Source organism: Bubalus bubalis, chromosome 14 (assembly GCF_019923935.1).
Source record: "Bubalus bubalis isolate 160015118507 breed Murrah chromosome 14, NDDB_SH_1, whole genome shotgun sequence".
NCBI classification, from domain to species: domain Eukaryota; kingdom Metazoa; phylum Chordata; class Mammalia; order Artiodactyla; family Bovidae; genus Bubalus; species Bubalus bubalis.
Window position 1 is genome coordinate 10,149,986 of NC_059170.1, and position 23,943 is coordinate 10,173,928.

General features: G+C 41.9%; 2 protein-coding genes and 1 long non-coding RNA gene across 3 annotated transcripts in view; all 3 read right to left on the reverse strand.

Annotated features, from left to right (window-relative positions):
- The window catches only part of LOC123329152 (elafin-like), a gene marked incomplete in the record, with an annotated part of 50,185 nt that extends 31,116 nt beyond the window's left edge, over window positions 1-19,069 (reverse strand). The window contains 3 exon segments of the mRNA XM_045162606.1: window positions 15,285-15,582; window positions 16,439-16,602; window positions 19,047-19,069. Of these exon segments, the coding sequence (XP_045018541.1) occupies window positions 15,285-15,582; window positions 16,439-16,602; window positions 19,047-19,054 (470 nt within the window).
- Window positions 998-6,937, reverse strand: LOC123464878. Its single transcript, XR_006639932.1, has 3 exons — window positions 6,883-6,937; window positions 5,928-5,993; window positions 998-1,130 (listed from the first exon to the last, which is right to left on the reverse strand). It is a non-coding gene; the product is annotated as an uncharacterized LOC123464878 (long non-coding RNA).
- The window catches only part of LOC123329149 (elafin), a 47,205-nt gene continuing 38,172 nt past the window's right edge, over window positions 14,911-23,943 (reverse strand). The window contains exon 4 of the mRNA XM_045162605.1: window positions 14,911-15,043. The gene's annotated coding sequence lies outside the window, so the exon portion shown is untranslated. The remainder of the gene's footprint in view (window positions 15,044-23,943) is intronic.

The following is a 23,943-nucleotide window of genomic DNA, read 5'->3' on the forward strand; positions in this document are numbered from 1 at the left end:
GAGAAAACACCCGTAAAATAAAAGGAAGAAGTAGAAATCATCTATAAGGTGGATATCTACAGTGCATACATCCAACAAGACTTTCGCCTTTTTAGAACAGGCCCCCTGTTTCTTCCGAAGAACTCCTGGTTCTTTGTACCATCAACTTAGGAAGCTAATGGGAATTTTGATCATGAAGCCTGACACCCAGTCACAGATCAGGGTGTCTGTGTGTGTGTGTGTGTGTCTGTGTGTGTGTGTGTGGTCTATTGGCATCCTTCATTTAAATGGACACTAAGGGGTCCCTCCTTTTGGTAAAGGTAGTCGAGATGAGCCTGGAAACTCCTGAAGCTATGGTTTCAGTCTGGGAGAAGGGGAACTTTTTTGAGAAAAATAAATCTAATTCAATTAGAAAAGCAGAGAAATGGTAAGAGAGGCTTCAGAAGGGACCGGTCAGCCCTTCATTCCCGTTTATCTTGAGAGCAGTTCTTCCCACACCTTTCCCATAGTTCGGTTATGACCCAATAAACTGCCTAAGCTAGTCTGAGTTGGTATTTGTCACTGTTGTCAAAGCAGAGTGAAAAAAAATGAATACCCAGATGTTAGGTATTGTCAGGGACAGAAACTGAAGTGTGGACATAACAGTTAAATTCTGAGTGAGACAGGGAGGAAAGCAAATTAAGTATTTTATAGTCAAACAGTTTAAATCTCCATCCTTTGTTTCTTTGGACTCAGACCTCGTCATGTCCACCAGTGCTGCTGAAACATTAAGGAGCTATAACAAATACTAGATGTTGGAGTTGCCAGGCTACTTTAAAAAAGAAAAAGCTCATCACAAAATAAATTATGCAAAAAAAAGTGTGTAGAACTGATACTCCTTAAAGAATTAAAACATTACAATGGCAGCCTGCACTCACTTACCAAGAACAAAAAGAGAGCATTTCTTGTATATATGCCATATCAACATTTATTCCTCGCCTGTTTCTTACCTGTCCATCTTCCACAGAGGTAACCACTTTCTTGGATTTTCTAATTGTCTGTTAACTCAAGCATCTGGCTCATTTCTCGCTGGGTTGTCTACCTTTTCCTCATTGTTTTGTAGACAGAAGAAACTGTCACACGTTACTAGTAAGAGTGTATATTCATGCAACCTGTTTGAAAATAAATTTGGCATAGCTAGTAAAATTAAACATGAGCAACATCTTTTAGCTTTTTACCAATCTGATGAGTGAGAAGTGATGCACTGCTGAAGGTTTTAGTTAGCATCTGTTTCAGTTGAGTTTAGTTCAGTCACTCAGTCATGTCCTACTCTTGGCAACCCCATGGCCTGCAGCACGCCAGGCTTCCCTGTCCTTCACCATCTCCCGGCTTGCTCAAACTCATGTCCACTGAGTCAGTGATGCCATCCAACCATCTCCTCCTCCATTATCCCCTTCTCCTCCTGCCTTCAATCTTTCCCAGAATTAGGGTCTTTTCCAATGAGTCAGTTCTTTGCATCAGGTGGCCAAAGTATTGGAGATTCAGCTTCAGCGCCAATCTTTACAATGAATATTCAGGACTGATTTCCTTTCGGATTGACTAGTTTGATCTCCTTGCAGTCCAAGGAGTCTTCTCCAAGAGTCTTCTCCAGCACCACAGTTCAAAAGCATCAATTCTTCGGTGCTCAGCTTTCTTTATAGTCCAGCTCGCATGTCCATACATGACTACTGGAAAAACCATAGCTTTGACTAGAGAGACTTTTGTCAGCAAAGGAATGTCTCTGCTTTTTAGTACGCTTTCTAGGTTGGTCATAGCTTTTCTTCCCAGGAGCAAGTGTCTTTTAATTTCATGGCTGCATGAATTTAGAAAATCTGCAGTGATTTTAGAGCTCAAGAAAATAAGGAGTACATCAAGGCTGTATATTGTCACCCTGATTATTTAACTTATATGCAGAGTACATCATGTGAAATGCTGGGCTGGATGAAGCACAAGCTGGAATCAAGATTGCCAGGAGAAATATCAACAACCTCAGATACACAGATGACACCTCCTTTATGGGAGAAAGTAAAGAGGAACTAAAGAGGCTCTTGATGAAAGTGAAAGAGGAGAGTGAAAAAGCTGGCTTAAAACTCAAGAGTCAAAAAACTAAGATTATGGCATCCGGTCCCATCACTTCATGACAAGTAGACGGGGCAACAGTGGAAACAGTGAGAGACTTTAGCATTTCTCCATCATGAATTATTTCAAGCATTTTTCATATCTTAAAAGCTACTTATATTTCTTTATCTGAAAACATTGTTTCTTTTGCTCATTTTCCTATATAGTCTTTAGCTTTTTTCTTGTCATTTTCTAGCACTCCTTACATATTATAGAGAAAGGTCTTTATCTGTGATATGGTTTGTAAGTAAAAATTTTAACTCACTCTTAGACCTGCTCAAAATAGCTCAGGGTGGCACTCTTTTCTCCTCTTCTCTAGATAATGCCTGCTGTTGTTCGATTCTTTCTGCTCTGGACTTACGCATTTCTGCTTCATGATATCCTTAAATTGGTGAAATTGTTTCATTAATTTTTTCAATTCACCTGACAAAAAACTAAATGCTACAAAAGGATCATAGAAAAAGTAACTTTCTGAACTGTAACTGACACAAGAAAAAGTAGAAAACTATTGCAAAGATGGAAACAATGGTCAACAATATTTGACCAAAAAAAAGCACCAGGATCAGACCTCTTCGTAAGCATATTCTATAAGGCAAACAAGGAACAACTAATTCTAATATGACATAAATAAAAATAAGAAACAATTCCCAGCATGTGAAGTAAACATAATCTTGATACCAGAGCTTAATAAGGACTCATGTCAATTATATGTTAATAAATCTGTTTAAAAATAAAATTATCAACAAGGATTCTATGAAAAAGGAAGATTTTAAGTAAATCTTATTCATAGAACATAGATTCATGAACACAAAAATCAACTATGTTCATAAAATTTCAAACAGATCTACAGATAATTGTTAGGCTCAATGAGAATTTATCACAACAGATGCATACAAAGGAAATATACAAAACTCAATGGTACTACGTAAATCAACAACACAAATCAGCAAATGAAATTTCAATAATTTTTCAGTTCAGTTCAGTTCAATCGCTCGGTCATGTCCAACTCTGCGACCCCATGAATCGCAGCATGCCAGGCCTCCCTGTCCATCACCATCTCCCGGAGATCACCCAAACTCATGTGCATCGAGTCGGTGATGCCACTGGAAAAACCATACACTTGACTAGGCGGACCTTTGTTGGCAAAGTAATATCTCTGCTTTTTAATATGCTATCAATAATTTGTATAATCATATAAACATGAAGAGCTTATAAATACACATAATAGGTTTTGTGCAGAAACACTACGAAGAAAATTATAAAACTTTAGTGACAGACATTTTTTAATACCCCAAATCAGAAACGTATATGATGTTCATGGATTGGAAGACTCAATAGGATAAGTATGCCATTCCTGCAAATTGATTTTCAGTCTCAATGCAATCAAACCCCCAGAAAAGTTTTTGCAAAAGTAAACCAAGAGAAATTGGCATGCAATTCTGAAAGCATACAAAAATGCAAAGGCACAATAGCCAAATACTCTTGAAGAGATAATTTAATAAGACTTGATATAGGAGATATCAAGTTTATTTTAAAGCGTGTAATAATTATGTAAAGTGGTATTACAGCAACCATAGACAGATACGCAAATGAAAAAAAATAGAGAGTCACCAGACAGATGACTTGCACTAATGAGAGTATGTTTCTAACTGGTTTAGTAAACAAATATCGCTACTGTCATATTAAGACTGCACATCATAATATTAATATATTCCCTAAGTGGTTGAAGATCCAACCAGCCCATTCTAAAGGAGATCAGCCCTGGGTGTTCTTTGAAGGAATGATGCTAAAGCTGAAACTCCAGTACTTTGGCCACCTCAGGTGAAGAGTTGACTCACTGGAAAGACTCTGATGCTGGGAGGGATTGGGGGCAGGAGGAAAAGGGGATGACAGACGCTGAGATGGCTGATGGCATCACCGACTTGATGGACATGAGTTTGATGTGAACTCCGGGAGATGGTGATGGACAGGGAGGCCTGGCGTGCCTGCGATTCATGGGGTTGCAAAGAGTCGGGACACGACTGAGTGACTGAACTGAACTGGACTGAAGTGGTGAAGGAGGATACAGGTTAAGAAGGCAGGATAGAAGGAAGGAGAATGAAAATAAATAAATAAATGTTGTGCTTTACCAAAAACTCATCATGTGGGATGGGCTCCTGTTACATTTATAAATATATTACCAAAATGCATATCACTAGGCCTCTGTTACTGACTTCAGTGATGTCAATGCAATCTTACCACAGAAAAAAAAGTTGGAGAGTACTATATGGGTTTTGATAATTTATTCCAGTTGGAAACATAGAACTCCTGTATATGAACATACTTGTGTGTGAAAAAGGAAAAGTGTTTGAAGGAATAGCCACTGCTGGAATACTGGTTACATGATGATGACGGGCCGGGAAAGAGGACAAGCACGAGTAGCTCCGCCTTTATCCATATCAGTGTCTAATTTTTTTCTTGTTACAACGGTCGATGAAAGTTCAGTTAACAATTAAGAAGAAAGGGAATTTTATTTGAACCAGACTAGGATTATAACCCGGAAGAGAGACTCTCAGAAAGCTCTGAGTAACTGTTCCACCACGTGCAAGTGAAGGCACAGGCATACACATTTTGAGACAAAGCATCACACATCAAAATGACATACTGATATTTATACAAAGTTCACCAAGGACGCATAGTGCCGGTAAGCAGGCATAAAGAGAGCAGGAAGTCCGTGATCCTCCATAGAGTTGGGAAGAATGCTATCCTTTAAGGAATTATATTGCTAATGTCAGAAGAAAAGGAGGAAATGTTATCTTTAAGGTCAAGCAGACACTCCTGTCTTCGAAGAAGTTGGTTAATATGTAATGCAAGCAACACACTACACAGTTAGGGAGGGAGGGAAGAGGCCCAAATGGATGCAGAGAGAGAATTTTGTGTTTAATTTTTTCTTATCCTGTCTGGAAATAAGAATTTTATTTTCATCACAACAAAAATTACTACTCTTATGATCCGAACACATAGAATAAAGAAAATTAAAATTCATAATTTGTTGTGTTGTTTAGTTGCTAAGTCGTGTCAACTCTTTTGCAACCTCATGGACTGTAGCCCCCCAGGCTCCTCAGTCCATGGGATTTCTCAGGCAAGAATACTGGGGAGGGTTGCCATTTCCTTCTCCAGGGGATCTTCCTGACCCAGGGATCAAACTCATATCTCCCGAATTGGCAGGCAGATTCTTTACCACTGAGCCACCAAAATTCATTATAGGTTAGAATCAAAGCACTCAAGTAATCACGTGAGTGGAGGAAAACAGGGTAATTGAGAGCTGCATCTAAGAAGAAATGATTATATACACATATAATCATTATAAGTGTTACAAAGGGATGTGTAAAATATGTCATAATGTAAAAGTAAAACAGTGCATGATCAGAGGCAGTCAAAAGAAATCACCTAGGTAGTTCAAGCAGAAAAAGAATTTCAGCTATTGTATGAGCACATCTCATTGTAAGAACCCAATCACGTGTGAAATCCTGGATATGAAAGAGTCTAGGGGAAAATAGGCATTTGATTTACAACCCCTGCAGGAAGGCAGTCTGGGAGCACCTGAAATGCATGTAGATGGAGACTCTGCACAGTACCTGCCATACCGCAGCTCCCTCCCATAATTACACTTCCAATTAGAAAATATTCACCTCTCAGAAGGCAAAGTGCCCACCTTGAGTGGGAGCTGAAGTGAGTGGGTCTGAGAATAAGCAAGGCAGGACACAAGTGCTGGGAGATATGAATAAAATAAATAGAGAAGAATACAGGGTATTTATGAGAGCGGTCATTACCTTGCAGTGCTGGAGTAATATCATATAGTGGCCAGGGCTGATGGTGGGAGCCCTCCTCTTTAGTACCTAAGAAAGAGAAGTCCACCTATGTATTAGGAAAGCTGCAAGGAGGAGGAGCCCTTGAGCTAAATTAAGAAACCTATTACTTTCAACCCTTCCCACTCAGATAAGATTCTCCTTTCAAAAGATAGTCCCTGACTCTGATTTTAAAATCAGAAAGAAATTTGGAAATCATATAAGCTGTATAAAGAGCCTCCTTTTTAAAAAAACAGAAATGAGAAGCAAACCTTAATGTCACCACAAAGCTGAGAAAAAATTATAATCTAAAATAGATTTTTAAAACTAGTGAAGCAAATTAAAGGTATGAGGAGAAGTGAAAGTTGCTCAGCCATGTCCAACTCTGCTACCCCATGGATTTGTAACTCAACTGAGGCTTCTCTGTCCATGGAATTCTCCAGGCAAAAATACTGGAGTTGGTAGCCATTCCCTTCTCAGGGGATCTTTCCAACAGAGGGAATGAACCCAGTCTCCCACACTAAAGGCAGATTCTTTACTGTCTGAGCCACTAGGGAAGCCCAAAAGTATGAGGAACCATCATAAGACAGAAATATAGAAACTCAAAGAAGAGATACCAAGGTATCAGGAAGATGTGAAATAGAATCTGATGGAGAGAAGAGAAATTGAAGAAAAGGAGAAAAATATTTCATGAGTAAGAATTAAGTAAAGTAAAGAAGAAAAAGGGAACCATAAGAAAAGCATATGACATAAAATAAAATAAAGAAGTAGCTTAAAAACACAGTTTTAAATATTAAAAAGTCAGTGAAGATCCATCAGACATGAAAATCAAGTCTACCAGGAAGAAAACCAAGTCAACAAAACAGAAGAATTATTTAAAACAATAATTGAGGAAAATATTTCTGAAATAAAAGATTTGAGTCTACAATTAAAAGCTCACCTTATAGTAAACACAAGATGAATGCAAGTAAATATTGTGGTCTTTCAAGATAAAATAGAAGCCTTCAGGAGGCCAACACTCCCCCTCCAGCTAAAAAAGAAACAAAACCTTAAGAAATCAGGTTGTAAGATAGCAATACTCAATGCCAGAAAATAGTGAAGCAAAACTTAGATACTCTATGGAAGAAAATATGCACTGAGGATTTTCGTACAACTAATTTGTCCTTGACTTAAATATATTCTAAATGTGCAAGAACTCAAGAAATATTGTTTCTGACAACTTTCCTAGGGAGTTTCCAAGAGACAAGATATTATTATGAGTACTGAACATTTTCATTGTGGAATTAAGTCTGATGAAGGAGTAATAAATAGTATGTAAATGTGACCTATTGTGATAAAGTACAAATACCAAAACTTCCATCAGAGAGGATGAGGGAGAGAGGTAGCTCAAAGAGTAAGTCCACTGACTGCTTTATATATAATAGCTTCAAATCAAAGGATATTTAAAACACATAAGGTTCAACAAATTAAAAACTTGTGCATCAAAGGATCCTAGCAGGATAGTAAGAAGATCCTGCTGAGAAGAAGAAACAAACCAGGTCTCTGATAAGGGCCTATGACCCAGACTATATAAAGATCTCTCATAATTCCACATTAAAAAGATGAACAGCCCAATTTAAAAATGGGCAAAGAACTTAGACATTTCTCTGAAGATACACAAGTGACCAGTGAGCACCAGGAAAAGATGCTCAACATCACTAGTCATTGCTGCTGCTAAGTCACTTCAGTCGTATCTGACTCTTAGTGACCCCATGGACTACAGCCTTCCAGGCTCCTCGGTCCATGGGATTTTCCAGGCAAGAGTACTGGAGTGGGGTGCCATTGCCTTCTCCATCATTAGTCAATGTGAATTGTGAAGTTGCTCAGTTCGTGTCCGACTCTTTGCGACCCCCATGAATCGCAGCACGCCAGGCCTCCCTGTCCATCACCAACTCCTGGAGTTCACTGAGACTCGGGTCCATCGAGTCAGTGATGCCATCCAGCCATCTCATCCTCTGTCGTCCCCTTCTCCTCCTGCCCCCAATCCCTCCCAGCATCAGAGTCTTTCCAATGAGTCAACTCTTCGCATGAGGTGGCCAAAGTACTGGAGTTTCAGCTTTAGCATCATTCCTACCAAAGAAATCCCAGGGCTGATCTCCTTCAGAATGGACTGGTTGGATCTCCTTGCAGTCCAAGGGACTCTCAAGAGTCTTCTCCAACCCCACAGTTCAAAAGCATCAATTCTTCGGGGCTCAGCCTTCTTCACAGTCCAGCTCTCACATCCATACATGACCACAGGAAAAACCATAGCCTTGACTAGACGAACCTTTGTTGGCAAAGTAATGTCTCTGCTTTTGAATACGCTTCTAGGTTGGTCATAACTTTCCTTCCAAGGAATAAGCATCTTTTAATTTCATGGCTGCAGTCACCATCTGTAGTGATTTTGGAGCCCAGAAAAATAAAGTCTGACACTGTTTCCACTGTTTCCCCATCTATTTCCCATGAAGTGATGGGACCAGATGCCATGATCTTCGTTTTCTGAATGTTGAGCTTTAAGCCAACTTTTTCACTCTCCACTTTCACTTTCATCAAGAGGCTTTTAGGCAGATGCAAATCAAAATCACAAGATACCACTTCATACCCAATAGTGTGACTATAAGAAAAAAAAATTAATGGAAAATGACAAGCATCGACCAGGAGGTGAAGAAATTGGAACCCTTGTACATTGCTGGGGAGAAGGTAAAATGGTGCAAACTCTGTGGAAAACAGCCTGACAGTTCCTCCAAATATCAGCATAGAATTACCAGATGACTCAGCAATTCCACTCCCAGATGTATATGTGCTACTGCTAAGTCACTTCAGTTGTGTCCGACTCTGTGTGACCCCATAGACGGCAGCCCACCAGGCTCCCGCGTTCCCAGGATTCTCCAGGCAAGAACACTGGAGTGGGTTGCCATTTCCTTCTCCAATGGATGAAAGTGAAAAGTGAAAGTGAAGTCGCTCAGTCGCTGTCTGACTCTTAGCGACCCCATGGACTGCAGCCATACCAGGCTCCTCCATTCATGGGATTTTCCAGGCAAGAGTACTGGAGTGGGGTGCCTTTGCCTTCTCCGGATGTATATGTAAAAGAACTGCAAACAGGAAGTTCTGGTCCAGGACTGAGACACAGGAGGCTCCTCAACTCACCTCCACCCCTACAGCAACAACACAAACCATTGAAAGAAACCCAGGAATGAGCTGAGCCAGAGCTACATATTGGGCAAGCGAGAGAATACTCACATTGGAGAGGGTCTTGGCACACCCTCAAGCCACGAAGAACAAAAAGGTGGCTTGGACAATTACAAGGGTTCGAGACACAACCAAGAGCTTGGGAGGGTGGAACAACGAGGTTCCTCTCCTATATGTGGTCACGTGGTCAACACTGGAAGACGTTGCTATTGTATCTAATGCCCAGCAGCCAGTACAGACTGTGGAGGAAAATGAAGTCTCCACACTGGGTCTTGCACATTTTCCCCACACCTGCAGGCAGCTCCCTCCTGGGTACATCCACTTTCCCTGCAGGCTCCAACCCAGACCAGCGACCCTCAGCTCTGCTAGCCCTGCCATCTCACCTCATTATGTCCCAGGAATATCAGAAAATGTTGCTGCAACCGTTTACTGGGAGGTCCCTGCTCTTTAAGCATCTCTCCTGTTGGAGTCTGAGATTCAGTTCCACTGGCAGGTACTCCATCTGCCTGGCTGGCATAGTAACCTCCTTCCTGTGGTCTCTTTTGAGAAATAAATGATAAGGCAAAACACCCCGAGTCTCTGATATGTTAGAATAATTTAGTCGCATGAGCAGTGTCCTCTCAGTTCAGTTCAGTTCAGTTGCTCAGTCACATCCGACTCTTTGCGACCCCATGGACTGCAGCATGCCAAGTTTCCCTGTCCTGTCACCAACCCGCAGAGTTTACCCAAACTCATGCCCATTGAATCGGTGATGGCATCCAACCATCTCATCCTCTGTCATCCCCTTCTCCTCTGCCCTCAATCTTTCCCAGAATCAGGGTCTTTTCAAATGAGTCAGTTCTCTGCATCAGGTGGCCAAAGTATTGGCGTTTCAGCTTCAACATCAGTCCTTCCGATGAACACTCAGGACTGATTTCCTTTAGGATGAACTGGTTGGATCTCCTTGCAGTCCAAGGGACTCTCAAGAGTCTTTTCCAACACCACAGTTCAAAAGCATCAATTCTTCAGTGCTCAGCTTTCTTTACGGTCCGACTCTCACACCCATACATGACAACTGGAAAACTAGCTTTGACTAGATGGACCTTTGTTGGCAAAGTAATGTCTCTGCTTTTTAATATGCTCTCTAGGTTGGTCATAACTTTCCTTCCAAGGAGTAAGCGTCTTTTAATTTCATGGCTGCAGTCACCATCTGCAGTGATTGTGGAGCCCCAAAAAATGAAGTCAGCCACTGTTTCCACTGTTTCCCCACCTATCTGCCATGAAGTGATGGGTCCAGATGCCATGATCTTCGTTTTCTGAATGTTGAGCTTTAAGCCAACGTTTTTACTCTCCTCTTTCACTTTCATCAAGGGGCTCTTTAGTTCCTCTTCACTTTCTGCCATATTGGTGGTGTCATTTGCATATCTGAGGTTATTGATATTTCTCCTGGCAATCTTGATTCCACCTTGTGTTTCTTCCAGTCTAGCAGTTTCTCATGATGTACTCTGCATAGAAGTTAAATAAGCAGGGTGACAATATACAGCCTTGACGTACTCCTTTTCCTATTTGGAACCAGTCTGTTGTTCCATGTCCAGTTCTAATTGTTGCTTCCTGACCTGCATACACATTTCTCAAGAGGCAGGTCAGGTGGTCTGGTATTCCCATCTCTTGAAGAATTTTCCACAGTTTATTGTGATCCCACAGTCAAAGGCTTTGGCATAGTCAATAAAGCAGAAATAGATGTTTTTCTGGAACTCTCTTGCTTTCTCGATGATCCAGCGGATGTTGGCAATTTGATCTCTGGTTCCTCTGCCTTTTCTAAAACCAGCTTGAACTCCTGGAAGTTCACGGTTCACATATTGCTGAAGCCTGGCTTGGAAAATTTTGAGCATTACTTTACTAGCGTGTGAGATGAGTGCAATTGTGCGGTAGTTTGAGCATTCTTTGTCATTGCCTTTCTTTGGGATTGGAATGAAAACTGACCGTTTCAAGTCCTGTGGCCACTGCTGAGTTTTCCAAATTTGCTGGCATATTGAGTGTAGCCCTTTCACAGCATCATCTTTCAGGAATGATGGAATTCCATCACCTCCACTAGCTTTGTTCGTAGTGATGCTTTCTAAGGCCCACTTGACTTCACATTCCAGGATGTCTGGCTCTAGGTCAGTGATCACACCATCGTGATTATCTGGGTCCTGAAGATCTTTTCTGTACAGTTCTTCTGTGTATTCTTGCCACCTCTTCTTAATATCTTCTGCTTCTGTTAGGTCCATACCATTTCTGTCCTTTATGAAGCCCATCTTTGCATGAAATGTTCCCTTGGTATCTCTAATTTTCTTGAAGAGATCTCTAGTCTTTCCCATTCTGTTGTTTTCCTCTATTTCTTTGCCTGATCTCTGAGGAAGGCTTTCTTATCCCTTCTTGCTATTCTTTGGAACTCTGCATTCAGATGCTTATATCTTTCCTTTTCTCCTTTGCTTTTCGCTTCTCTTCTTTTCACAGCTATTTGAAAGGCCTCCCCAGACAGCCATTTTGCTTTTTTGCATTTCTTTTCTATGGGGATGGTCTTGATCCCTGTCTCCTGTACAATGTCACGAACCTCATTCCATAGTTCATCAGGCACTCTATCTATCAGATGTAGGCCCTTAAATCTATTTCTCACTTCCACTGTATAATCATAAGGGATTTGATTTAGGTCATACCTGAGTGGTCTAGTGGTTTTCCCTACTTTCTTCAATGTCAAGTCTGAATTTGGCAATAAGGAGTTCATGATCTGAGCCACAGTCAGCTCCTGGTCTTGTTTTTGCTGACTGTACTAGAGCTTCTCCATCTTCGGCTGCAAAGAATATAATCAACTTGATTTCAGTGTTGACCATCTGGTGATGTCTATGTGTAGAGTCTTCTTTTGTGTTGCTTGGAAAGGGTTGTTTGTTATGACCAGTGCATTTTCTTGGCAAAACTCTATTAGTCTTTGCCCTGCTTCATTCCGTATTCCAAGGCCAAATTTGCCTGTTACTCCAAGCTGTTTCTTGACTTCCTACTTTTGCATGCCAGTCCCCTATAATGAAAAGGACATCTTTTTGGGTGTTAGTTCTAAAAGGTCTTGTAGGTGTTCATAGAACCGTTCAACTTCAGCTTCTTCAGCGTTACTGGTTGGGGCATAGACTTGGGTTACTGTGATATTGAATGGTTTGCCTTCGAAACTGAACAGAGATCATTCTGTTGCTTTATGAGATTGCATCCAAGTACTGCATTTCGGACTCTTCTGTTGAGCCGTGATGGCTACTCCATTTCTTCTGAGGGATTCCTGTCCGCAGTAGTAGATGTAATGGTCATCTGAGTTAAATTCACCCATTCCAGTCCTATTTTAGTTCGCTGATTCCTAGAATGTTGACATTCACTCTTGCCATCTCTTGTTTGACCACTTCCAATTTGCCTTGATTCATGGACCTGACATTCCAGGTTCCTATGCAATATTGCTCTTTACAGCATCGGACCTTGCTTCTATCACCAGTCACAGCCACAGCTGGGTATTGTTTTTCTTTGGCTCCATCCCTTCATTCTTTCTGGAGTTATTTCTCCACTGATCTCCAGTAGCATATTGGGCACCTACTGACCTGGAGAGTTCCTCTTTCAGTATCCTATCATTTTGCCTTTTCATACAGTTCATGGCGTTCTCAAGGCAAGAATACTGAAGTGGTTTGCCATTCCCTTCTCCAGTGGGCCACATTCTCTCAGATCTTTCCACCATAACCCAGCCCAATGGAGTACTATTCAGCCATAAAAAAGAATGAAATAACGCCATCTCTAGAAACATGGGTGAACCTAGAGATTATCACACTAAGTGAAGAGAGTCAGAAAGAGAAAGACAAATACTGTATGATATCACTTATAGGTGGAATCTAAAATGTGACAAAAATGACCTTCTCTGTGAAACAGAAACAGACTCACAGACATAGAGAACAGACTTCAGGGTTACCAGGGGGTGGGGGCGGGGAGGAGAAGGATTGGGGGTTTGGGATTAGTAGGTGCAAACTATAATATATAGAATGAATAAACAACAAGGCCCTCCTGTATAGCACAGGGCACTATATGCAGTATCCTGTGATAAATCGTAATGGAAAAGCATATGAAAAAGAGTCTGTGTGGATATGGATAACTGAATCTCTTTGCTGCACAAAAGAAATGAACACAACATTGTAAATCAGTTATACTTCAATAAAAATTTTGAAAAACTAGGACTTATCATCATTTACTAGCTCTGTGTCTTTGGGTGATCAATGATGCTTTCATACTTCAATCTTTTTTTTGGGCTGTGCCGTGTGCCTTGCAGGACCTCAGTTCCCTGATCGAGGATCAAAGCCACACCCTCTGCACTGGAAGCGCAGAGTCTGACCCATTGGATTGCCAGGGAAGTCCCATGGTTTCAATCTTTTAACAAAATTAAAGAGGTGTATATACCCATCTGAGGGAGTTCTAATGAGAAATAAGACAATACTTATGACATGTTTAGTGCAGGATCTGGAAGAGACAAAACACTAAGACAGAAACCATTCTTACCACCAGTGGTATATTATATGTTTCTCAGGCCAGGGGTTTAGGCGCTGCTCTTGTCTGTGCTCCAAGATGCCTGGTCCAGTCCATCCCCTGGAGAATCAGAGGGGAACCCTGGCTCCTGGGGGGTGTCTAAGGGACACTGGGCTCTCTGTTCTCTCACCCCCAACAAAGCCTCTGCTCCCCACCTCCCCTCTAGCAGAGCCCAACATACACACACAAAGAAGAGATGCTTTCAGCACCAGAATATCAGGGCTGAACTGACATTCATTATATACTTCCAGAATAATTTCATCCCAACTCCCTCAAACGAATAGACAAAACTGAGGCTCAGAGAGAGAAAGAGATTTATCTGCAGTCATCTAGCAGGTTGGGAGGAGCCTAGAGCTAGAACTCAGATCTCCTGACTCCCAAGTGGGGTGCCCACTGCACCCAAGGCTCCCCCACTTCTTCCTGGAGAACTCCATTGCACAAGGGCAGTGGGGCAGCTGAGCAAACAGCAAAGCCACGAGGTCATCCAACGTTACTCAACATACACCCTCCTGCTGTCTTCACTCCTCCAGTCTACTCTACCCCAACTTCTATGTCCCCAGAGAACTTTATTCAGCAATGACATGGAAGGATAGATGTGTCTTGCCTCCTCACTCACATCTTGAAATAGAAAGCTGGGAGAGGATATTGCTTCACCCAAAGGAATTACGTGTTACTGGAGGTCACCTCAGGCATGAACAGGTGAAATGCTTCGTGAGCAGGGATTTGCTGGCATCTGTCTTTCTGTCTTCTTGGAGGATACAGATTCATGGGAAACATTAGAGGAAGGGAAGGAGGGAGTCAGAGGTTTAGCCAGGAGGTTGGTTGGTCACACTGGCAGGTTGATCATAGCCAGGTCAGAAGTAGAAGTCAATGGGAAGGTTTGGGGGTTTATTTCCCTGTTCTGAGGCCAGAGGTCAGAGGCCAAATGTCTAGGTTTCCATTTAATGGTGAAATGGAGGCTGCGGTTCTTGGGTTCATTTTTGGATTTCTGCAAGGAACCCTAGGAATAGGCCTCTTGTTCCTGCCCCTGCTCTCCTTCACACCCTCAAGAACATCTGCCATGGGTCCTGCTCCACTCTCCACTGGGGATAGGAAGTCCCAAACCCACACCCATCTCCCCAGAGCTCTCGGGGGCCCAGAGGTCACAGGAGTCCAGAAACAAATGGAGTTGAAAGCAGTCTTTTATTGGAAATCCATGAGGGAGGCAGTCCATGCTCAAGCTTGGGCCTCCCGGATGAGAGGAAGAAGGGGCAGTGTGGGAGAGGGTCATGCTACAGGCACCGGGGCCTGCATTGCTGGGGACTTCACAGGTGCACAAGCACAGACTCTACCTGGTAGAAGAAAAGAGAATCAGAAAGTGAGTCAGCAGGTGAAAGACTCAGGCACTGGGAGGCAGGGCCAAGTCCACATGCCATCCTTCTCAGGACCCTAGTAGTACCCCTGAGACCTCTCAGTCTCTCCATCACCTCCCGTGTCCTCTCCCCACTAGCCTAGAATTGCCCTCCGCCAGTCAGCCTCTCTGCCCCTTCAGAGGGCTCCTTTCCCTCCACCCATTTCTCACCTCACCGGGGATTCATACAGGTCTTCCCACAAAAGCCTTCACAGCACTTCTTGGCCCCTGGGCACTGAGCATCTCTCAGACACCGGTTAGGGGGGTTCATCAGTAAGCACTGGATCCAAACCCTGGGGCAGGAGCCACGCTTGAATGGAAGTCTGGCTCGGTCTTCTGCTACGACTACATCTTGTCCTTTGACTGGGTCTTGACCTTTAACTGGATCTTGACCTTTCACTGGATCTTGTCCTTTGACAGGAGATTGACCATTGACTGGACCCTTTCCGTTGAATACATTTCCTTGACCTTTCGGACTACCTGTTGAAAGAAATATCCCCACATTTAGACCAATCTGTCTGCTTCAACTATCTAGTCTTTCCTCCAGGTCCAGCCACTGCTCACTGTGGTGTCCCTTAAGCTGAGGGACACTGAGATAGAGAAGGCTCACCAGGGCCAGCTGGGGTCTGCACTCTCGGATAGCTGTTCCCTGGGCTTTGGGGAAAAACTCCATAGGACCAGGTTTCCTTTGGGTGTCCATTTCTTCCCCTCACCCTCCATTCTGGGTCCTGGGGCCCTCATGAGGATATGCCAGGGAGGAGTGACTTTCAGGAGATGAGGACACATTTTCATCTTTGAGGAAACTTGGAGGAAGGACAAGGAGCTTTGAGACACATGCCAGGAGACCTGAGCTGCATCCTGGATCTGGAGATTGCCCTGACAATTCCTCATCCTGCTCTAGGTCTCAGTGTCCAGCTTTGGAAAACAGAGGTCTTCAGACTCCATGATTTCTGAGGCCCTGTTAGTTCTTAACCTCCTCTTACACGACTGATGTGCTTTGATGGGACAGGCAGGCAGGGAAGAGACCCCCACACCCAGGGCCCAGATTCCTGGTGCTCCTTACTTCATTGCATGTTCTGTCCAAGTATCAGTGCTTGAGACCAAGGTCATGTTCCAACACTGCTTCCACAAACAGCCCTGATTTCTCAGTCCTGGGGTGGAATGCACATGGAGTCTAGTGGGCAATTTCCTACTTCTCTGGATACACTCAAAACCTTCTGTCCAGGCGGAAGAGTGGGCTCCAGCTCTGCATGCTGCCCCTTGTCAAGACCCAGGCTGCCCCCAACATCTTCTCCTCAACCCAAGCCAGCCCCAGCCAGGCCACTCGTCCACTCACCTGTTACGACAGCTGCCTGTGCCACCAGAGTCCCAAGGACGAGAAGGACCACCACCTGGACCAAGAAGCTTGTAGTCTTCATGTTGTCAGGAGGCATATAGCTGAGAGCTGAAGCCAAGCCTAGTTTTATGCAGCTCCAGCTTGGCCTGGTGCCAAGGGTGGGTCTGTGGTTTCACAAGGGATAAGACTTACTTTTTCTTAGTTCTACCAGGAAATATCCACCCCTATCCTGAGGGGGACCTTGGGCCCTCCCCCAGGGATTACCCACAGGGAGAAACGGCGGTTGCTACATCATTTCTAATAGCTGCAAGAGCTATCTCACATTCTCACAAAGAAGTAAGGCTGGCTCGTCTGTAGGCAGCATCATGACAAAATTCTTTATACTTAAAGAGTGTGAAGCCCAAAGGAGAGAGAGGAATCACCCACAGTCATTCAACATGTCCATGGTAGGGCCAGTATACTGTTTTCATAGCCAAGGTTGTCCCCCACTACTCCCCGGCTCCTGCAAGCCGCACCCAGGCCTACACTAACAATTTATTCTTCCCAGCATCATGCTAGGCTTTTCCTTCATTCTCCCCCTGATCTCAAGAAAAACTCTCAAAGGCAAATTTGCCCTGAACATTTAATGACTAATCATTATACTTTTCCATTTCACAGGCAGTCCCTGAAGTGGACCAAGAAAGTAATAGGGAGGTGGCATTCGACGTCTGGAGTGGCATGACGCTCTTGAAATCTCAGTAAGAAGAAAGAAAACATCCGTAAAATAAAAGGAAGAAAGTAGAAATCATCTATAAGGTGGATATCTACAGTGCATACATACAACATGGCTTCTGCCTTTTTAGAACAGGCCCCCTGTTTCTTCTGAAGAACTCTTGATGGTTCTTTGCACCATCAACTTAGGAATCTAATGGGAATTTTTGATCATGGAAGCCTGACACCCAGTCACAGATCAGGGGGGGTGTGTGTGTGTAGGTGTGTGTGTGGTCTATTGACATTCTTCATTTAAATGGACACTAAGGGGAAGTCCCTCGTTTTGGTAAAGGTAGGAGAGATGTGCCTGGAAACTCCTGAAGCTATGGTTTCAGTCTGGGAGAAGGGCACTTTTTTGAGAAAAATAAATCTAATTCAATTAGAAAAGCAGAGAAATGATGGTAAGAGAGGCTTCGGGAGGGACCAGTCAGCCCTTCACTCCCCTTTATCTTGGGAGCAGTTCTTCCCACACCTTTCCCATGGTTCGGTTATGACCCAATAAACTGCCTAAGCTAGTCTGAGTTGGTATTTGTCACTGTTGTCAAAGTTCAGAGTAAAAAAAATGAATACCAAGAAGTTAGGTATTGTCAGGGACAGAACTGAAGTGTGGAAATAACAGTTGAATTCTGGAGAAGGAAATGGCAACCCACTCCAGTACTCTTGCCTGGAGAATCCCATGGAGGGAGGAGCCTGGTAGGCTACAGTCCATGGGGTCGCAAAGAGTCGGACACAATTGAGCGACTTCACTTCACTTCACTTCTGCCTCCACACGCTTGCAGATAAAAAGGCCCATAAGTAAGATAACCACGGCTGATTAAATTAGCAGGCTGTCCATCCTCAGCCTTGCCAACAGCCATGTTAGGGCCCAGCAGGAAGAGCTAGGTTAAGCTAAACCAATCATTGTTACTCTCCAAAATATGAGTGGAAAAGTACTGGGAAAATAAAGCAGTTAGCAGTAGGAAGTGAAGCTGAGAGAGCACACAAAACAAAGGTATTAAGTAACTTCATGACCACGAAGAAGAAAGGAACCTAAATGAATGAGCAAGCCAAAACTATCAATAAAGGAAACTATACAAAAAAGATATACAAAGCAAAGGAAAAGAATACCCCTGGAGGTAAAGTCAACACAAGTGGACCCAGAGAGAGACAGGTATGTGAGAAATGGCTGAATGTAGTTGCAGAGAAGTCTGTATCTGAGGGAAAACAATGATATCCTCCCCAGGTTCCTTTGCAGACAGGTATAGCAATGTAACAAAGTTCTGGTCAATTAAATATAATCAGAAAGTCCCAGAAGTCTTTTCTGAGGGAGCTACACTCTTCTGCCTTTTCTCCATCCTGCTGCCTACAAGATACTAGTGATGGCAGGAGCCATGGCAACAGTTTTGAACCATAAGCTTAAGAGTCCACACACAGTGGACAGAAGCATCTTGGGGACCTAATGATTTCTGGACTTACCTGCCTGAGAAAAATATAAGAATAAACATTTATCTTGTCAAAAAAAAAAAAAAACAGTTGAGTTCTGAGTGAGACATTAAGGAAAGCAAACTAAGTATTTTATAGTCAAACAGTTTAAATCTCCATCCTTTGTTTCTTTGGACTCAGACCTCATCATGTCCACCAGTGCTGCTGAAACATTAAGGAGCTATAACAAATACTAGATGTTGGAGTTGGCAGGCTACTTGAAAAAAAAAAAAGCTCATCACAAAATAAATTATACAAACAAAAAAGTGTGTAGAACTGATACTCCTTAAAGAATTAAAACATTACAATGGCAGCCTGCACTCACTTACCAAGAACAAAAAGAGAGTATTTCTTGTATATATGCCATATCAACATTTATTCCTCGCCTGTTTCTTACCTGTCCATCTTCCACAGAGGTAACCACTTTCTTGGATTTTCTAATTGTCTGTTAACTCAAGCATCTGGCTCATTTCTCGCTGGGTTGTCTACCTTTTCCTCATTGTTTTGTAGACAGAAGAAACTGTCACACGTTACTAGTAAGAGTGTATATTCATGCAACCTGTTTGAAAATAAATTTGGCATAGCTAGTAAAATTAAACATGAGCAACATCTTTTAGCTTTTTACCAATCTGATGAGTGAGAAGTGATGTACTGCTGAAGGTTTTAGTTAGCATCTGTTTCAGTTGAGTTTAGTTCAGTCACTCAGTCATGTCCTACTCTTGGCAACCCCATGGCCTGCAGCACGCCAGGCTTCCCTGTCCTTCACCATCTCCCGGAGCTTGCTCAAACTCATGTCCACTGAGTCAGTGATGCCATCCAACCATCTCCTCCTCCGTTATCTCCTTCTCCTCCTGCCTTCAATCTTTCCCAGAATTAGGGTCTTTTCCAATGAGTCAGTTCTTTGCATCAGGTGGCCAAAGTATTGGAGATTCAGCTTCAGCGCCAATCTTTACAATGAATATTCAGGACTGATTTCCTTTCGGATTGACTAGTTTGATCTCCTTGCAGTCCAAGGAGTCTTCTCCAAGAGTCTTCTCCAAGAGTCTTCTCCAGCACCACAGTTCAAAAGCATCAATTCTTCGGTACTCAGCTTTCTGTATAGTCCAGCTCACATATCCATACATGACTACTGGAAAAACCATAGCTTTGAGTAGACAGACTTTTGTCAGCAAAGGAATGTCTCTGCTTTTTAGTATGCTGTCTAGGTTGGTCATAGCTTTTCTTCCCAGGAGCAAGTGTCTTTTAATTTCATGGCTGCATGAATTTAGAAAATCTGCAGTGATTTTAGAGCTCAAGAAAATAAAGGAGTACATTAAGGCTGTATATTGTCACCCTGATTATTTAACTTATATGCAGAGTACATCATGTGAAATGCTGGGCTGGATGAAGCACAAGCTGGAATCAAGATTGCCAGGAGAAATATCAACAACCTCACATACGCAGATGACACCTCCCTTATGGCAGAAAGTAAAGAGGAACTAAAGAGGCTCTTGATGAAAGTGAAAGAGGAGAGTGAAAAAGCTGGCTTAAAACTCAAGAGTCAAAAAACTAAGATTATGGCATCCGGTCCCATCACTTCATGGCAAGTAGACGGGGCAACAGTGGAAACAGTGAGAGACTTTAGCATTTCTCCATCATGAATTATTTCAAGCATTTTTCATATCTTAAAAGCTACTTATATTTCTTTATCTGAAAACATTGTTTCTTTTGCTCATTTTCCTATATATTCACTAGCTTTTTTCTTCTCAATTTCTAGCACTCCTTACATATTATAGAGAAAGGTCTTTATCTGTGATATGGTTTGTAAGTAAAAATTTTAACTCACTCTTAGACCTGCTCAAAATAGCTCAGGGTGGCACTCTTTTCTCCTCTTCTCTAGATAATGCCTGCTGTTGTTCGATTCTTTCTGCTCTGGACTTACGCATTTCTGCTTCATGATATCCTTAAATTGGTGAAATTGTTTCATTAATTTTTTCAATTCACCTGACAAAAAAACTAAATGCTACAAAAGGATCATAGAAAAAGTAACTTTCTGAACTGTAACTGACACAAGAAAAAGTAGAAAACTATTGCAAAGATGGAAACAATGGTCAACAATATTTGACCAAAAAAAAGCTCCAGGATCAGACCTCTTCGTAAGCATATTCTATAAGGCAAACAAGGAACAACTAATTCTAATATGACATAAATAAAAATAAGAAACAATTCCCAGCATGTGATATTAAGTAAACATAATCTTGATACCAGAGCTTAATAAGGACTCATGTCAATTATATGTCAATAAAGCTGTTTAAAAATAAAATTATCAACAAGGATTCTATGAAAAAGGAAGATTTTAAGTAAATCTTATTCATAGAACATAGATTCATGAACACAAAAATCAACTATGTTCACAAAATTTCAAACAGATCTACAGATAATTGTTAGACTCAATGAGAATTTATCACAACAGATGCATACAAAGGAAATATACAAAACTCAGTGGTACTACGTAAATCAACAACACAAATCAGCAAATGAAATTTCAATAATTTTTCAGTTCAGTTCAGTTCAATCGCTCGGTCATGTCCAACTCTGCGACCCCATGAATCGCAGCACGCCAGGCCTCCCTGTCCTTCACCATCTCCCGGAGATCACCCAAACTCATGTGCATTGAGTCGGTGATACCACTGGAAAAACCATAGACTTGACTAGGAGGACCTTTGTTGGCAAAGTAATATCTCTGCTTTTTAATATGCTATCAATAATTTGTATAATCATATAAAACAGGAAGAGCTTATAAATACACATAATAGGTCTTGTGCAGAAACACTACGAAGAAAATTATAAAACTTTAGTGACAGACATTTTTTAATACCCCAAATCAGAAACGTATATGATGTTCATGGATTGGAAGACTCAATATGATAAGTACGCCAATTCTCTGCAAATTGATTTTCAGTCTCAATGCAATCAAACCCCCAGAAAAGTTTTTGCAAAAGTAAACCAAGAGAAACTTGGCAATGCAATTCTGAAATGCATACAAAAAATGCAAAGGCACAATAGCCAAAATACTCTTGAAGAAGAATAATTTAATAAGACTTGATATAGGAGATATCAAGTTTTATTTTAAAGCTGTAATAATTATGATAAAGTGGTATTACAACAACCATAGACAGATACACAAATGAAAAAAAATAGAGAGTCACCAGACAGATGACTTGCACATAATGAGAGTATGTTTCTAACTTGGTTATAGTAAACAAATATCGCTACTGTCATATTAAGAAGGCTGCACATCATAATATTAATATACATTTCCTAAGTGGTTGAAGATCCAACCAGCCCATTCTAAAGGAGATCAGCCCTGGGTGTTCTTTGAAGGAATGATGCTAAAGCTGAAACTCCAGTACTTTGGCCACCTCAGGTGAAGAGTTGACTCACTGGAAAAGACTCTGATGCTGGGAGGGATTGGGGGCAGGAGGAAAAGGGGATGACAGAGGATGAGATGGCTGATGGCATCACCGACTTGATGGACATGAGTTTGAGTGAACTCCGGGAGATGGTGATGGACAGGGAGGCCTGGCGTGCTGCGATTCATGGGGTCGCAAAGAGTCGGACACGACTGAGTGACTGAACTGAACTGGACTGAAGTGGTTGAAGGAGGATACAGGTTAAGAAGGCAGGATAGAAGGAAGGAGAAGAAAAATAAATAAATAAATGTTGCTTTACCAAAAAACTCATCATGTGGGATGGGATCCTGTTACATTTATAAATATATTACCAAAAATGAATATCACTAGGTCTCTATTTACTGACTTCCAGTGATGTCCATGCAATCTTACCAACAGAAAAAAAAGTTGGAGAGTACTGTATGGGTTTTGATAATATTCCAGTTGAACATAGAACTCTTGTATATGAACATACTTGTGTGTGAAAAAGGAAAAGTGTTTGAAGGAATAGCCACTGCTGTGAATACTGGTTACATGATGATGACAGGACAGGAAAGAGGACAAGCACGAGTAGCTCCGCCTTTATCCATATCAGTTTCTAATTTTTTTCTTGTTACAACGGTCGATGAAAGTTCAGTTAACAATTAAGAAGAAAGGGAATTTTATTTGAACCAGACTGAGGATTATAACCCAGAAGAGAGACTCTCAGAAAGCTCTGAGAAACTGTTCCACCAAGTGCAAGTTGAAGGCACAGGCATACACATTTTTGAGACAAAGCATCACACATCAAAATGACATACTGATATTTTATACAAAGTTCACCAAGGACGCATAGTGCCGGTAAGCAGGCATAAAGAGAGCAGGAAGTCCGTGATCCTCCATAGAGTTGGGGAAGAATGCTATCCTTTTAAGAAATTATATTGCTAATGTCAGAAGAAAGGAGGAAATGTTATCTTTAAGGTCAAGCAGACACTCCTGTCTTCAAAGAAGTTTGGTTAATATGTAATGCAAGCGCACACTACACATTAGGGAGGGAGGGAAGAGGCCCAAATGGATGCAGAGAGAGAATTTTGTGTTTAATTTTTTCTTATCCTGTCTGGAAATAAGAATTTTATTTCATCACAACAAAAATTACTACTCTTATGATCCGAACACATCAAATAAAGAAAATTAAAATTCATAATTTGTTGTTGTTGTTTAGTTGCTAAGTCGTGTCCAACTCTTTTGCAACCTCAGGACTGTAGCCCCCCAGGCTCCTCTGTCCATGGGATTTCTCAGGCAAGAATACTGGGGAGGGTTGCCATTTCCTTCTCCAGGGGATCTTCCTGACCCAGGGATCAAACTCATATCTCCCGAATTGGCAAGCAGATTCTTTACCACTGAGCCACCAAAATTCATTATAGGTTAGAATAAAGCACTCAAGTAATCAGGTGAGTGGAGAAAACAGGGTAATTGAGAGCTGCATCTAAAGAAATGATTATATACACATATAATCATTATAAGTGTTACAAAGGGATGTGTAAAATATGTCATAATGTAAAAGTAAAACAGTGCATGAATCAGAGGCAGTCAAAAGAAATCACCTAGGTAGTTCAAGCAGAAAAAGAATTTCAGCTATTGTATGAGCACATCTCATTGTAAGAACCCGAATCACGTGTGAAATCCTGGATATGAAAGAGTCTGGGGAAAGATAGGCATTTGATTTACAACCCCTGCAGGAAGGCAGTCTGGGAGCACCTGAAATGCATGTAGACGGAGACTCTGCACAGTACCTGCCATACCACAGCTCCCTCCCATACTGACACTTCCAATTAGAAAATATTCACCTCTCAGAAGGCAAAGTGCCCACCTTGAGTGGGAGCT